The sequence below is a fragment of the Pleurodeles waltl genome, chromosome 3_2, assembly GCF_031143425.1.
Source record: "Pleurodeles waltl isolate 20211129_DDA chromosome 3_2, aPleWal1.hap1.20221129, whole genome shotgun sequence".
Lineage (NCBI taxonomy): Eukaryota > Metazoa > Chordata > Amphibia > Caudata > Salamandridae > Pleurodeles > Pleurodeles waltl.
The window spans coordinates 119,237,942-119,252,797 of NC_090441.1; the positions used below are offsets into that span (position 1 = coordinate 119,237,942).

The following is a 14,856-nucleotide window of genomic DNA, read 5'->3' on the forward strand; positions in this document are numbered from 1 at the left end:
GCCGTTAGGGCTGGGGCCAAAGCAGTTGGTGTCTCAGTCTTCTCTGCAGGGCTTCAGGTCAGCAGTCCTTCGTCTTCAGGTTGCAGGAATCTATGTTCCTAGGTTCTGGGGGCCCCTAAATACTCAATTTAGGGGTGTGTTTAGGTCTGGGAGGTTTGTAGCCAATGGCTACTAGCCCTGAGGGTGGCTACACCCTCTTTGTGCCTCCTCCTGGTGTGGAGGGGGTCACATCCCTAATCCTATTGGGGGAATCCTCCATCTGAAAGATGGAGGATTTCTAAAAGGCAGAGCCACCTCTGCTCAGAACACCTTAGGGGTTGCCCTGACTGGCCAGTGACTCCTCCTTGTTTTTCTCATTATCTCCTCCAGCCTTGCCGCCAAAAGTGTGGGCAGTGGCCGGAGGGGTGGGCATCTCCCTAGCTGGGATGCCCTGTGGCGCTGTAACAAAGGGGGTGAGCATTTGAGGCTCACCGCCAGGTGTTACAGTTCCTGCAGGGGGAGGTGTGAAGCAACTCCACCCAGTACAGGCTTTGTTACTGGCCTCAGAGTGACAAAGGCACTCTCCTCATGTGGCCAGCAACATGTCTGGTGGGTGGCAGGCAGGCAAAAACTAGTCAGCCCACACTGGAAGTCGGGTATGTTTTCAGGGGGCATCTCTAAGATGCCCTCTGGGTGTATTTCACAATAAAGTGTACACTGGCATCAGTGTGCATTTATTGTGCTGAGAAGTTTGGTACCAAACTTCCCAGTTTTCAGTGTAGCCATTATGGTGCTGTGGAGTTCGTGTATGACAGACTCCCAGACCATAAACTCTTATGGCTACCCTGCACTTACAGTGTCTAAGGTTTTGGTTAGACACTGTAGGGGCATAGTGCCCATGCACCTATGCCCTCACTGTGGTATAGTGCACCCTGCCTTGGGGCTGTAAGGCCTGCTAGAGGGGTGACTTATCTATGCCATAGGCAGTGTGAGGTTGGCATGGCACTCTGGGGGGAGTGCCATGTCGACTTAGTCATTTTCTCCCCACCAGCACACACAAGCTGGCAAGCAGTGTGCATGTGCTGAGTGAGGGGTCCCCATGGTGCATAAGACATGCTGCAGCCCTTAGAGACCTTGCCTGGCATCAGGGCCCTTGGTACCAGGGGTACCAGTTACAAAGGACTTATCTGGATGCCAGGGTGGCCAATTATGGAGACAAAGGTACAGTTTAGGGAAAGAACACTGGTGCTGGGGCCTCGTTAGCAGGCCTCAGCACACTTTCAAATCATAACTTGGCATCAGCAAAGGCAAAAAGTCAGGGGGTAACCATGCCAAGGAGGCATTTCCTTACATAATTGTTGTGATATAAAATTTGGATCTGATGGAGCAGCTTTAGATTTTTTATCCACCCTAGGTGTTAGTACGCTAGCCTTTGCCGGCTCTTTAAAAATGTCATCAGCGTGGTTTAACAAGCCTGGTAACATTGGTACTGCTTATGAGTAGAGGAAAGGGAGTTGAATAGGAAATCATCCTCTATGGGTGCAGAATGCATCTGCACATCATGGTATGTGGCTGCTCTGGCAACGACCTGATTATAGGCCATGGTGTCTTCAGGTGGAGATGGCCTTGTGGGATACAGATCAGGGCCGTTAGATGGAATTTGATCAGAATCATACATATCCCATGGGTCCATAATATAAGGATTATCACCCATATAATCCCCGTGTGAGGAGACAGGAGATTGTGCTTAAATCTGTGTGGGTGAAGGTGGTGGTGGTGGAGAAGTGAAAAGGAACGGAGACTGCGGTGGAGAAGGCTGATGCACTGTCTTTGGCTTCTCCTTGTGTTTAAATATTTTTGCTGGTGAAGGGCTAGTGTAGGAAGCTGGCTCTGTGTATACTATCGCAAAGTGAGAGATAGTGAGCACAGAGTCCAAGGGTTCCCCTTAGAGGTTGATAGTGGAGGTGCAAAGAGGTCGCCTCAGGGTGGCCACATCATGGGAGTCGTCTGGGGGTCCTCACTGCAGTGTTGGTTCCTCTGGACACGAGCTGGGGGCGTCGGGTGCAGAGTGTTGGGACTCACGCTTCAGGAGTGAGGCTGGAGTCCGTTTAAAGTTGGTTTCTTCTTTGTTGTTTGGACAGAGCCGCTGTCCACAGGAGTTCCTTGGTCCTTTGGGTTGCAGGGCAGTCCTCTGAGTCGGCAGAGGTCACTGGTCCAGCTGGATGCGTTGCTGTTCCAGGTTCTTTGAGTCTGGAGATAGGCCGGTAGGGCTGGGGCCAGGTCTGTTGTCGTCCCCGTCTTCTCTGCAGGCCTTTGGAACACAAAGCCTGAGCCTTAGAGGTTCACTGCTAGGTGTTACAGTTCCTGCAAGAGGGAGGTGTGAAGCCCCTCCACTCAGTGCAGGCTTTGTTTCTGGCCTCAGAGAGCACAACGGCTCTCACCACATGGGGGTCAGAAACTTGTCTCTCAGTGGCAGGCTGGCACAGACCAGTCAGTCCAGCACTGAAGGATTGGGTAAAATACAGGGGGCATCTCTAAGATGTGTGCATGTTTTAATAAATCCAGCACTGGCATCAGTGTGGGTTTATTATTCTGGGAAGTTTGATACCACTGTAGGATTGTATTGCACATGCAGCTATGTCCTCACCTGTGGTACTGTGCACCCTGCCTTGGGGCTTAAAGGCCTGCTAGAGGGGTGACTTATCTATGCCACAGGCAGTATTTTGTGTGCATGGCATCCTGGGGGGGGATTCCATGTCTACTTTGCCTTTTTCTTCCCACCAACACACACAATCTGCAATGGCAGTGTGCATGTGTTAGGTGAGGGGTCCCTTAGGGTGGCACAACACATGCGGCAGCTCTTAGAGACCTTCCCTGGTCACAAGGCCCTTGGTACCACTGGTACCTTTTACAAGGGACGTATCTGTGTGCCAGGGTTGTGCCAATTGTGGAAACAATGGTAAAATAAATTGTGAAAGAACACAGGTGCTGGGGCCTGGTTAGCAGAATTCCAGCACACACTCGGTCAAGTTAGCTAACTTGATCGAGAGTGTGCTGGGAACCCTGTCCACGAAAAACCAGAACAAGATTCCTGACGTCCAACGGCACCCCTGCACCCACAGCCCCCTGGCTTTGGGTAATCTGACCACTGGTCCAGCAACATTCAGCAGGCAGCCCTCCTCCTTGTCCAGCCTGTGGTTTTCCGGAACCAACCCCCTGAGAACCTAGCCTGCAGCATCTCTGTGACTCCTGGGCCCCCCCTATTGAAACGCATTGGGAACCAGACGCTGTGTTTGCACCCTTCACCCAACTGCCCCTGTGCCGCTGAGGGTGTGTGTTTGGTGGTAACCTGTGGCTCCCCCCGGCGCTCTTCTAAACCACCTAGGTCTGTCCTCTGAAGACAGGGGGATTTACCTGTAAGCAGTCCTGATTCCGAATGCCCCCAGTCTCCACAGTATCCCAGTTTAAATCAGACAGCAACTTTGACTTTTGCACCCGGCCAACCCAGTGTTGCTGATGGTGGGTGTTTGGGGTTAAATTGCACCCCACCCTGTGGACATCCTAACCCCTGGGACTGGAACTGTAAATCTGGTACTTAACTCAAAAACTGTACTAACTTTTCTTCTTTAGCCTCCGTTAAATCCCTGGGGGACCCTGGACTCTGTGCACACCATATCTCATTTTGATACCGTATGTACAGAGCCAGCTTCCTACAACGTGTTTCAGTACTTTTTGTCCAACTTTAGCTTCTTTATTCATTTGAATGTCCACGCAATAATGTTTTGTGAAAGTATTAACAGATGACCATGTAACCGCCTACAAATATCCTGTAATGGAATGTTTGCTAGAAATGCTATGGTAGCTCCTTTTTCAATGTGTTGAATGTGCTCTAGGGATAAACTTAATGGTGCTCCTGCGCTTGCATGACACAATTTTATAGTTTGAGAAATCCATTTTGCAATAGTTCCTTTCAAGACTGGATTTCCTTTATTATTTTCTGCAAAGGATACAAACAATTGTTTTGTTTTTCTGAGTGTTTTTGGTCTTTCTATATATTAGATAATTGTCCTTCTAGCATCCAACATGTGTAATGCTCTTGCAGTGTTGTGTTTATGATTCTTGAAAAAAAAAGAAAACTTTAAAATTGAATTGACTGATTATTGTGAACATTTGATATTATTGTAAGCAGAAATTGAGTGTCTGTTCTCATGACCGCTCTGTCCTTGTGAATTTGCAAATAGGGTTCTGGAACTGTGACTCACGTACTCTAAGCAAGAATGTCATTGCTACCAGAAAAGCTGCTTTTAGCATTAGTAATTTTTAAAGATATGTTGTGAAGAGGTTCAACGGGTTTCCCCATCAGTTGTGTTAAAACCATATTTAAGTTCTATGTTTGAGGAGGTACACTTCTGGGTGGTACTATTCTTTTTGCTCCTTCTAAGAATCTTTCAATTACAGGAGAGGTAAAGAGACTTTTCTCTAAGTGTCCCCTTGAGTTGGCCACAATAGCTGCTAAAAGTACCTTTAAGGAAGCATATGTAAGTTTGCAATCTAAAAGACGAGTGAGATACCTTAGTATTGAAGTCTCCTTTGTGTTCTGGTTAAGAAGATCTCATCTTATACACCAATGAGTGTATTTTTACCTTTTTGCCATATAACATTTTCTTGTTATTGGCGAATTCTAATTCTTCGGAGGCCATGCTGATACACTTAATGTCTCTAGATGAAGAAAACTGCCCTTCTTTGTTGACAGTAAGTCATGTCATTTTGGTAATTTCTGAATTTTTCCTTAGGCTATTTCTATTAGTTCTGAATGCCAAGTCTGTCTTGCCCACTGTGGTGTAATGAGAATTAGAGTAATTTTGTCCTGTTTGCATTTGTTGAGTACCCTGTGTATCAGAGAGGAAAGGCGTATGCAAATATCCCTAACCAGTTTATCTACAGGGAGTTGCCTAATGATCGGTGATGTGGATGTCTGGACCTGAAGTTTTAGCATTTTGTGTTTTCTTTTATTGCAAAAAGATCTCATTTTGGTCCGCCCCATCATCTGAATATCTGTTTGAGTACCGATTGATTGAGCTCCAACTCATGGGTAGTTGATGAGTCTCTGCTCAGTTGTATGGACATTGTCCTTCTCAGGAAGATGGATTACTGAACGGTAAATCTGCCTTTGAATTGCCCATTTCCAAATCTGCTGTGCTACTTTTGATAGGACAAATGATTGTGTTCTCCCTTGTTAGTTGATATAAAACATTGTTGTTGTATTGTCTGTTTGTATTAATATTGATTTTCGTCAAAGCTCCTTCTGAAATGCCTTTAAGGCTAGGAACACTGTTCAAAATTCCAGGATATTGACATGTTGAACTGCTTCCTTTGCTGTCCATACACCTCTTACATTGAGTGATCCCATATGAGCTCCCAACCTTTCTAATGGTCCCAGTAGGAGTTGGTGTGTAAAAGGTCTTCCTGCTGCTAACTGCGTTCTGTTCCACCATGCCATCTCTTCCTGTATTGTATGCGTGACAACCACTAGATCTTCCCAACACACTGTCACTTGTGACTATTGGTTTTCTAGTCATTCTGAATGGGTCTCATATGAAGCCTTGCATATGAGATGAGGAGATACATGAAAGCATCTTCTACAAGATTTTCCCCACAGTTCTCACTGTCAGAGGCTGACCCTTCTGGTAAAGGAGAGTTTCAAGTGTTGAGTTTATCCTTTTTTCGCAGGAATAAGCTGTTTGCTCTATTGTGTTTCATCTTGCTCCTAGAAAGATTATTTCCCACTCTGTCCTTGTTGATGATTTTTCGATATTTATTGACAATCCTAGATTGAACAGTGTTGACATGACTGTTTAAATATCTTTTTTACATTTGTTTAAAGAACTTGCTCTTATTAACCAATTGTTTAAGTAAGAGTATACAAGAATGTCTTGTCTTCTTAGATGAGCTGCTGCAAAGCATCTTGTAACTATCCTTGGAACTGACTTTATTCCAAAATATAGCACTTTGAATTGGTAATGTTTTTTGTTGACCACAAATTTAAAATATTTTTGTCTTTTTGATTCATAGGGATGTGTATGTAAGCATCTTTGAGGTCTGTAGTTGCCATAGAGTCTCCTTTCTGTATTTGTGAGATGACTTCCTGTAGTGATCACTTCAAATTTTTGTTTTTTTATGTACTTGCTTATGAACCTTCATTCTAGAATTGGGTGCAATTATCTATCTGGTTTTGGTATTAGAAAATATGTTGAGTAGTTCCACTGATTTATTTCTTTTTGTGTACTATTTTTATTGAATTTTTCTCTAGCAACTTGTTTACTTCCTTATTTAGTCGTAATGCCTCTTCTTTCGCGGGGAACTTTTTCTTTGGTCCCCTTGCTGGTGGTGTTTTTATTAGTTCTATGAAATACCTATATTTTTTATGTTTATGTTCCAACGGTTTGAGGTTATCTCCCTAAACTCCTGGAGGAAGTTTTTTTTATTCTTCCTCCCACAGGTGTTGAATGTGAGAGGTTTTGTTGTCTGGTAGAGTAAATTATTGGAGGATGTTGTTCCTCCTTTTTGAGGCTGTGCTCTTCCCCTTGCACATCCCCGAAAGAATTGTCGCCTTTGTGAATGAAGTTGCCAAGATTGAGGTGTTGTCTGTGACGGACCTGTCCCTTGAAATTCCTGATGAGAGGATGTACTAGAAAAGCTCCCCCTTCCTATTGGTTTTCTGACAGACGTTGTACCTCTTCTTAGGTTCCCTCTAAACAGTAGAGCACCCATGGACTTCGCGGTCTCGCGGTCTTTCTTTAGTTGCTGAAAAGTGTTGTCTAACAACAGGCCCAAAGAGATGCTGTCCATCAAATGGGGCACTGATGATACTTGCATGTACTTCAGGTTTCAATCCTGACACCATTAGCCAAGCATGTATGGTGTTGTAATGTTGTTCCAGGCATCATCTGACGGCTAGCTGTGTCTGCCGCATCCAGAGCTGATTTGGAGAAAAGTATTGTCAATGTTCTTGCCTACTTCAGCCAATGCCACAGCCCTTGTATTACTCTGGTAGAGGTCTCATGAGCTCTGCCATTTCGTCCCACTGCTGATAGGCGTACCAATATAATAAAGTACTGGAGCTTGTAATCCTCCATTGATTTGCTGCCCCACTCTCGAATTTTTCTCCCACCAGATCAATTTTCCTGCTTTCCTTATCTGGGGGTGCACCAGAAGCTGTGGAAATACTGGCCCTTTTTCTTGCAGTGGTTGCAATGACAGAATCAGCTTGAATTGACCCTTTAATGTATAGAGGGTCTTTTGAGGAGTGTCTATACTTCTATTCAGCACTAGGATAACAACTCTGCAATTAGTGGGTACTTTAAATGCCTCTTTGCCTTCATCTAGACTGCTGGGGCGCATTGGCAGAAACTGATTTTTTGTTTGCAATGGCATTAGTGTTAGTACGAAGCAGGGTTGGTCATTCTCTTCCTGCAGTTCAACACCATATTTTTCAGCTGCTTTTCTAATACGCTGATTGTATATAGCAATGTCAACAGGGGGTGAAGCTCTTGATGGATAGGTGTCAATTCCCTCTTCAGGGGAATTTGTCTCTGTGTCGTGCCATTGGCATGCAGTGTATTCTGACCCTTCCTGTAATATTTCCATTGCTACTTTTTCTGGATCGTCATCTTAAAAGAAGCCCTCCTGTTCTAGTTCTTCTTCTTGTGACTATGGTGTTGTTGGAGGTTCTAGCTCTTCAGTTTCCCCTATACCACTATATTCCTGTTTTAGTGGCTTGTGTGGAAATCGAAATTCCTGAAGGGATTTGTCAAAATCCCTTTTTTCTGTAAAACAGCTGCCATTTAGGATTCCGATCGCCGCTACTTTCTATTTCAGCAGCTTGTTCCTCGACGTTGAGAACCGAGGATGATTTTTTTTTCAACGTTTAAACCTCTTTTGATGGAGTTTCTTTCAACTTCTTTTTGGGCGTTTTTTCCCCTCTTTTCTTCTCTGGACGTAAAAGCTTCTCAGCTTTGATCTCTTTTCTTTTCTCCTCAACTCCAATAATCATTCGACATCTTCTCGGGAGTTCGACCACCTGCGGTATCCCATGCCTGGGACCCGAAAGGTACTTTCAATTTTGTCTTGCTCTCAGTCTATTTTGTTTCGACACAGAGGCCCCATTTTGGCTTTTTGAGTCAGGTGTTTTTGACTCCCCTCCAATTTTTGGGGGTTACCTTTTGTTTTTTTACTTCCTTTTTAACGTCGACGACAGGTAGCTCAATGTCTGATCCTCCTCCTTTAGCTCCATCAGCGACATTGTCTTCCTTGCTGCTTGATAGTCCTAAGTCTTTTAGGGACGGTGATGCCTTTTGCCCCTGTATGGCATAGTGTGCCTGTCTTTGTTTGTCTCTCGTTCCTAAGGTTTTAGGTTTAAAGTACACGCAGACCAACGATGGTGTGGTCGAGCGGTAAACACAGGTTGCATTACCGATGCTTATCCTTTTCTGCAAACCTATGATGACACTTTGGGCAAAATTGAAATGGCGTCTTCTCCATATGAACCGGAACAAGGAGCCCCTTTTCTGGACATTCGCCACACGATTTCGATGTACCTGTTCAACATTCTTTCTCCAGTACTTCTTATTGGCAGTTATCTTTCTTCTTTTTCATCGAAAATTGACTTTTCCAACTTCTTTAATTTGCAGGTCGTAGAGCCTTTGGTGATGCTTCCATTCCCAATGGCAGAAAAAAAGAATCTGAAGATGGGGACCAAGAGTAAGACTCAGGGAAGGCACAGGAGGAGGATCCAGGCACCAAATGGTGAAGGTCCTTGAAGCACAAAAAAAAAAAAAAAAAGTAGACAAAAATTACTACTACTTTGGAGAATTCTGGTCCCACCAACTAGATGGCGGAATAATGCACAGCATGTGAAGCCAGAAAAGATTCACGCTGCAAAACCTGCTGTCCACATGGGCACCTAATCTATGTTGGTTACTACGAGTTTCTGCAAAGCCTGTGGCTGTATTGTAGTGAAGAACCCTCACTTAAACGTGTATAGCTGATAGACAAGTTACTTACCTTCATAAAGCCTTATCTGGTAGAGACAATACCTATCCGCAGATTCCTTACCTTTGAATTTCCTCTGGTATCAGACTCGATTGGGTAGATTTTTCGTGAGCAGTACCCCTGCGTGCTGGTAGATGGTGTTGATCAGCTCTGTGCAGTGTCATCTGCGTCACCTATATAATGCCACCTTGGCATGCTGATGCCAGTTACTTTTCACAACTTTCCATGCCAAAAGTGAGGAGCCATGAAGTGCACTGGCACGTCCAAAGTAGGGCCATGAAAGGGATCAGCCCTGACCCTAGAAATCTGTCTGCAGAGCGGGGATGATGGGTGGGTCAGTAAGGAATCTACAGCTAGATTTTGTCTCTACCAGATAAGGCGTTACCGAAGGTAACTTGATCTTCTGATAGAGACTTCTAGCTGCAGATTCCTTACCTTTGAATAGATACCCAGCAATACCATCTACAGAGGTGGGTCTGCGAACAAATTTAAACTAGGAAGTCCTGTAGGATAGAAAGGGCTAAATACCCATCCCTACAGACCTGACTGCCCCAGAAGTAATGCTTGGTAAATATGTGCCGGGAGGCCCACAATGCTGCCTGGCGGAAGTCCAGGACTGGTATTTCATGTGCTAACACAGTGGTTGCAGATTTAGCTCTGATGGAATGAGCCCATGAACCATCAGGAGGCTGCTTTTTCACCAGTGTGTAGCAGATCTTGATATAGAGAACGACCCTTTGGGAGATGGTCTGTTTCTGTAATGCCTGACTTTTCTTTGCCTCAACATACCCCACTGTTCGTGTGAGGTCAAGATAGAACGACAACGCTCTTTTTGGGTCTAGGCATTGGAATTGCTCTTCTTCAGAAAAGAGGCCCTAAAGCTAAGCACCAGTTTGGCCGGATAAACTGAGAAGAATGGAGGCTTTGAAGATAAAGCCTGCAGCTCCCTCACCCTCCGAGCAGATGTAATGGCCGCGAGGAAGGCTGTTTTAATTGTAAGCAGTCGAAGGGGACAATTGTGAAGAGGCTCTAAAAAAGCATGCATCAAGAATGTGAGGACCAAATTAAGGTGCCACTGAAGCATAATAAAAGAATGGGGAAACATATGTACAAGGCACTTCAGAAATCTATGTCAATAGGGGACTTAAAGAAAGAGGGCTGGTCAGGAAGCCGCAGGAAGGCAGACAGACAGAGCAGAACGATAATCCTTCAGAGTGCCCAAAGCAGACCCTGCAGGCCAAAGGTCAGGACAAAAAGCAAAATATCAGAAAGAGAGGCAGAAAGTGAGACAATTGACTTTTCTGTACAAAATGATACAAACTGCTTCCAAAGGCAGACATATACCGTCTTGGTGAAGGGATGCCTGGATGGCAGATAATATTGTAGACTTCAGAAGGAAGGTCGAAAGCTATCAACTGCTGCCGTTCAATCTCCACGCAAAAAGGTGGCGAGATGATAGGTTCTGGTGAAGGACCCTACACTGCTGCTGAGACAGAAGATCCTCCTGAAGGGGCAGCCTGATTGGAGGATCAAACACTCATGTTCAAGAGGTTGGGATACCAGACTCTCCCTATCCCTGACCTGAGCCACAAGGTTGACTTGGGTTTGGTTGTTTCTGATCTTTGTGAATACTCTGAGCAGGAGTGGTATGTGCGGAAAGGCGCACAGAAGGCCTGAACTCCACTCAAGACAAAAAGTGTCTCTGAGCAAGAGTCGCCTTGCGTGCAAAAACTGCTGACTTTGCATGTTCTCAGTAGAGGGAAACAGATCCAAACAAAGTTCTCCCTACTGCTCAGAGACCTTGCCCCTCCTCCAGGAGGAGACACCACTCCTGATCCACTAGGCATTGACAACGGAGATTGTCCGCCCTGGCGTTCAGGGAACCTACCAGATTTTGAACCATCAGTGATCTGCTCTGCTGTTCCAACCATGTCCAGAGACGCCCCATGCCTCCTGACAGAAGGTCCACGATCCCAACCCTGCCCTGTTTGTTGCAGTACCACATGGCGGTAGTGTTGTCCTAGAACACATGCACTAGCCTTCCCTTGATGGAGGGTTGAAAGACTTTCAATGCCAGTTGGATCGCATGGAGTACCCGTATGCTTGTGCGGAGCCCCGTTTCTACCGGAGAACAGAGTCCTCTGACCTTCACCTCTCCCAGGTGGCTGCCCTATTCCAGGAGCGACACACCTGTCACAACTGTGAGATCTGGCAAGGTAAGAGAACAGGGTTTGCCTCTGACCCAATTGTGGTTCGTTAGCCACCATTGGAGGTCCTTTGCAGTTCCCTTGAACATCTGGACCATGGCTGAGAGATTCCCCTGATGCTGTACTCACTGGAACTTTAGGTCCCACTGCAGAACCCGCATATGTCATCTGGCATGTGTCACCAGCAGGATGCAGGAGGCCCAGCAACCTCAGAGTCAGTCTCAACAAAACCCAGGCTGAAACGTCAGTATCATAGCCTGAATATTCTGGACTCGCTGCCCGGGAGGATAAGCCCAAAACTGCACTGTGTCCAGAACAACTCTGATGTAAGGGAGCATCTGCGAGGGAGTCAGGTGTGACTTCGCATGTTGACAGTGAACCCTAGCGAATGCAGGAGGTTAGTCGTATTTGGAGGTGGGACACGACAACCTGGGAGGAGCCCATATTCAGCAGCCAGTCGTCTAGATAGGGAAAGACTGAGACCCCTGATCTGAGCAGATGAGCTGCGATCACAGTCATCACTTTGGAAAACACCCAAAGGGCGCTTGTAAGGCCGAAGGGGAGCATGGAAAACTGAAAGTGCTTGTGACCTACCGTGAACCACAAGTAACATCTTGAGCAGGCAGGACGGGGATGTGAAAACAGCGTTCTGCAAGTCCAACACTACCATAAAGTCTACTGGGTCCAGAGCAGACAAGAGCTGAGCCAATGTGAGCATCTTGAACTGAAGTTGAGGGCTCGGAGATATAGGCTAACTAAAGGGGAGAAGGAGGGTTTCGTGGAACTGTGTCTATCCTCCTTAGAGCTTCGGTAATTGTACAAAAAAGCCCAGTCCGAAGGAACTTCCACAGGGAGACAAAACTTTTTTTTTGTATGAAAAACCCTCACCCACCAGAGTTACCCCTTGGTGGCATGCTTCATCATTGGGTTTCCTCCCGTTCTGCTACAGAACAAGGCGTGCTGCGACCGACCGAATACGTGGGAGCACTGTTGATTTCAACAATGTGAATGCTAAAAAGGATAGGAGTGGTGGGGTCTTTATGAGTTAAAAATACCGCCCTCTGGATGACATTACAAATTGAATATGTCTCACAGGGGTCGTATGGTTAAAAAGGGGTGTTGGGATAGAGGTATAAAAAGCTGAAGATCTAAGTATTCTCCGGGGAGTATAGGGAGTGATCATTCGAAGGGCTAGGGGAATAAAACACATAGCTTTAAAAATAATGCATTGTTCAATCGGAAGCCAATGGAGGGAAGCCAAGCCTGGAGTGGCAGATGAATGTCTGGGGGTTTCTGTGAGGAGGCGAGCAGCAGCATTCTGCACCACCTGAAGTCTCTTTAGAACATGCGAAGGAGAGCACAGGAGCAGTGTGTTCCCATAAGCGAGACGTGAAAGTATCAGAGCCTGAGTAAGAAGTCTTTAGGCTGAAAATTGAAGTAATTTAAACATTTTCCTAAGGGTTCTTAGAAAACCGAAACAGGTAGCTGCCAGTTTATTCGAATGGCCTGCCATTGTAAGGTACGGGTCTAGCCAGAACCCCAAGCTTTTTATATAATCTTTAGGTGGAGGTAGATCCTTGGGCAAGTTCACTGCTAAGGATGGGAACCTAAGTAAGGAAGGATTCCAGACGATCATAACTTCTGTTTTCCCATTGTTGAGCATAAGCTTGCTCTCTATCATCCATCTGGCTATATCTGAGAGACAGGAAGATAAGTTGGGGGAGAGACAGAGTCAGCTCAGGCGCAGGCTCCGAAGAACAATGTCTCAAACTCTGATGTTCCATTGTTAAGTGGAAGCGCGCTTCAATGTCTTTTTTGTTCCTCTTACCTGAGTGTCCCGACGATTTTGAATGGGACGAAGAGGACTTGGGACTCCTGGACAGTCCCTGGACATTCCTCTCAACCAGGACCGAGACTTCTGTGAAGTCGAATGATGTAGAGTCGCATGCCGGGACGCTAGAAGCTTTGGGGACTGCTCCCTCAAAGCCGTTGGTGCCATGGCCCAGCAGTCGGAATGTCAAACAAATCCTGTCAAAATCTGACAGAGAGGTAGCTTTTCTCTCGGGTCAGAACTGGCTGGCGCAGAAAGAAAAGTACTGATGTCAGCGCGCTGAGGTGGCGTCTATATAGGTGACACAGACGTCTCTTCCAGCTCGGACGATGCCGACAATTCCGCAATAGACGCCACCTACCGGCGCGTAGTGGTACTGCTCATGAAAAATCATCTGAATCCAGTATGACGTCTGGGGAAATTCAAAGGTAAGGAACCTGCGGCTAAAAGTCACTAAAAAGATGTTGCATATATGTAGCCAGCAGGTTGGGTTAGAGAGCTGAAACAAACATTGATTTTCAGATAGCTACAGATGACTGTTGTCGATTTCAATGGTGAGTAAAACCTCAAAACTCTGAAGATGATAGGCATCTTTGTATTTACCACAAAGGAGACAAGGAGGGTTAGCTCTAGCTATGTATAATGATTTCACATTTTTTAAGATTTTCACAGACAAAATTAACGCTTGAATATTGGCAACATGTAGTAATTGTTAGTATATGAATATTGCTCCAGGTTCCATGCATTCAGCGGGGAATTATTCACATTCTTGTGACTATCCATGAAGATTTTACAATGCAGAATTAGATTCTCCAATGCAGAAGTCAGATATACTTAATTTTGATTGTAATCTTAGAGGCTTTGTGATAGTTCCTGGGTTAACCTCTAAGACTAGCATGATGTAGGGATCTGTAGCACTGATTTTAAATAAAAGTTACATCTCTGCAGCAACAGTTCACTCAGAATAGGTCTCCTTTCCAGATTTGCTTGAGAGTGATGTTGAACACTTCCAAGCAACATTGTTTATTTTTTTAACAAAAGAAAATTGCAAGGCACTAGACACCACAATAGGTCTTGCCCTACAAGAAACTACTTAATGTTATTAAGATTAACGTTATTAAGAATAAAGTATTTAATCGAAATAGAAGTACTCACCTGTTTTCTGTACCTGTAGCTCACGTTTGGCCTGTTCTAGAATGGATTTAATGGCTTCATCCGACCCAGACTCCTGGGTACGAATTTTTGTTGTGATGTTCCCTATGAAAAATAATGTACATAAAATAAAATATTACACAAAGTTTAAGAGATGATTTGAGAAAAATATGTAAAGGATAATCTCTTCCCCACACAACAAAAGTTGTGGCATCTGGTGGGATTTCACAGTGAAGGAAAAGATGTAACCTATCAATGTAACAATGTGGGATGAGCCCAGAAGCAACTAAAAAACAAAAATGTTAAAGAAGACCCAGAGACTCCTATATTAATGGCCAGGGGCCCTGTGCTTTTGAAGCCAAATATTTCACACATTATATCATGTTACAATTTTGTGCTCAGAGGCAACTCTTTACATTCAAATCTCGAACTACAAAATTAAGTATATACATTAATCTTAGATTTAGAAAGGGAAGGAAGGGTGGACATAATTATGTATAAGTACCTTGGAAACACACCTAACATTTTGTTATCAATCATAGGTTAAGTCTCATAAAATGAATCTCTTCTGTAGAATACCAATAAATATCACTTTGCTATCAATCATAGGGTGGAGAGAAAAACAGAATACAATTT

General features: G+C 44.9%; 1 protein-coding gene across 4 annotated transcripts in view; it reads right to left on the reverse strand.

Moving 5' to 3' along the window:
• CUX1 (cut like homeobox 1) overlaps positions 1-14,856 on the reverse strand; it is a 1,145,546-nt gene that overhangs the window by 448,397 nt on the left and 682,293 nt on the right. For 2 of the 4 annotated variants that reach the window (XM_069226952.1, XM_069226950.1), the window contains exon 17: positions 14,224-14,325. The exons of the other annotated variants lie outside the window; for them this stretch is intronic. In XM_069226952.1, coding sequence (XP_069083053.1) covers positions 14,224-14,325 — 102 coding nt within the window. The remainder of the gene's footprint in view (positions 1-14,223; positions 14,326-14,856) is intronic. 4 annotated transcript variants of the gene reach the window in all.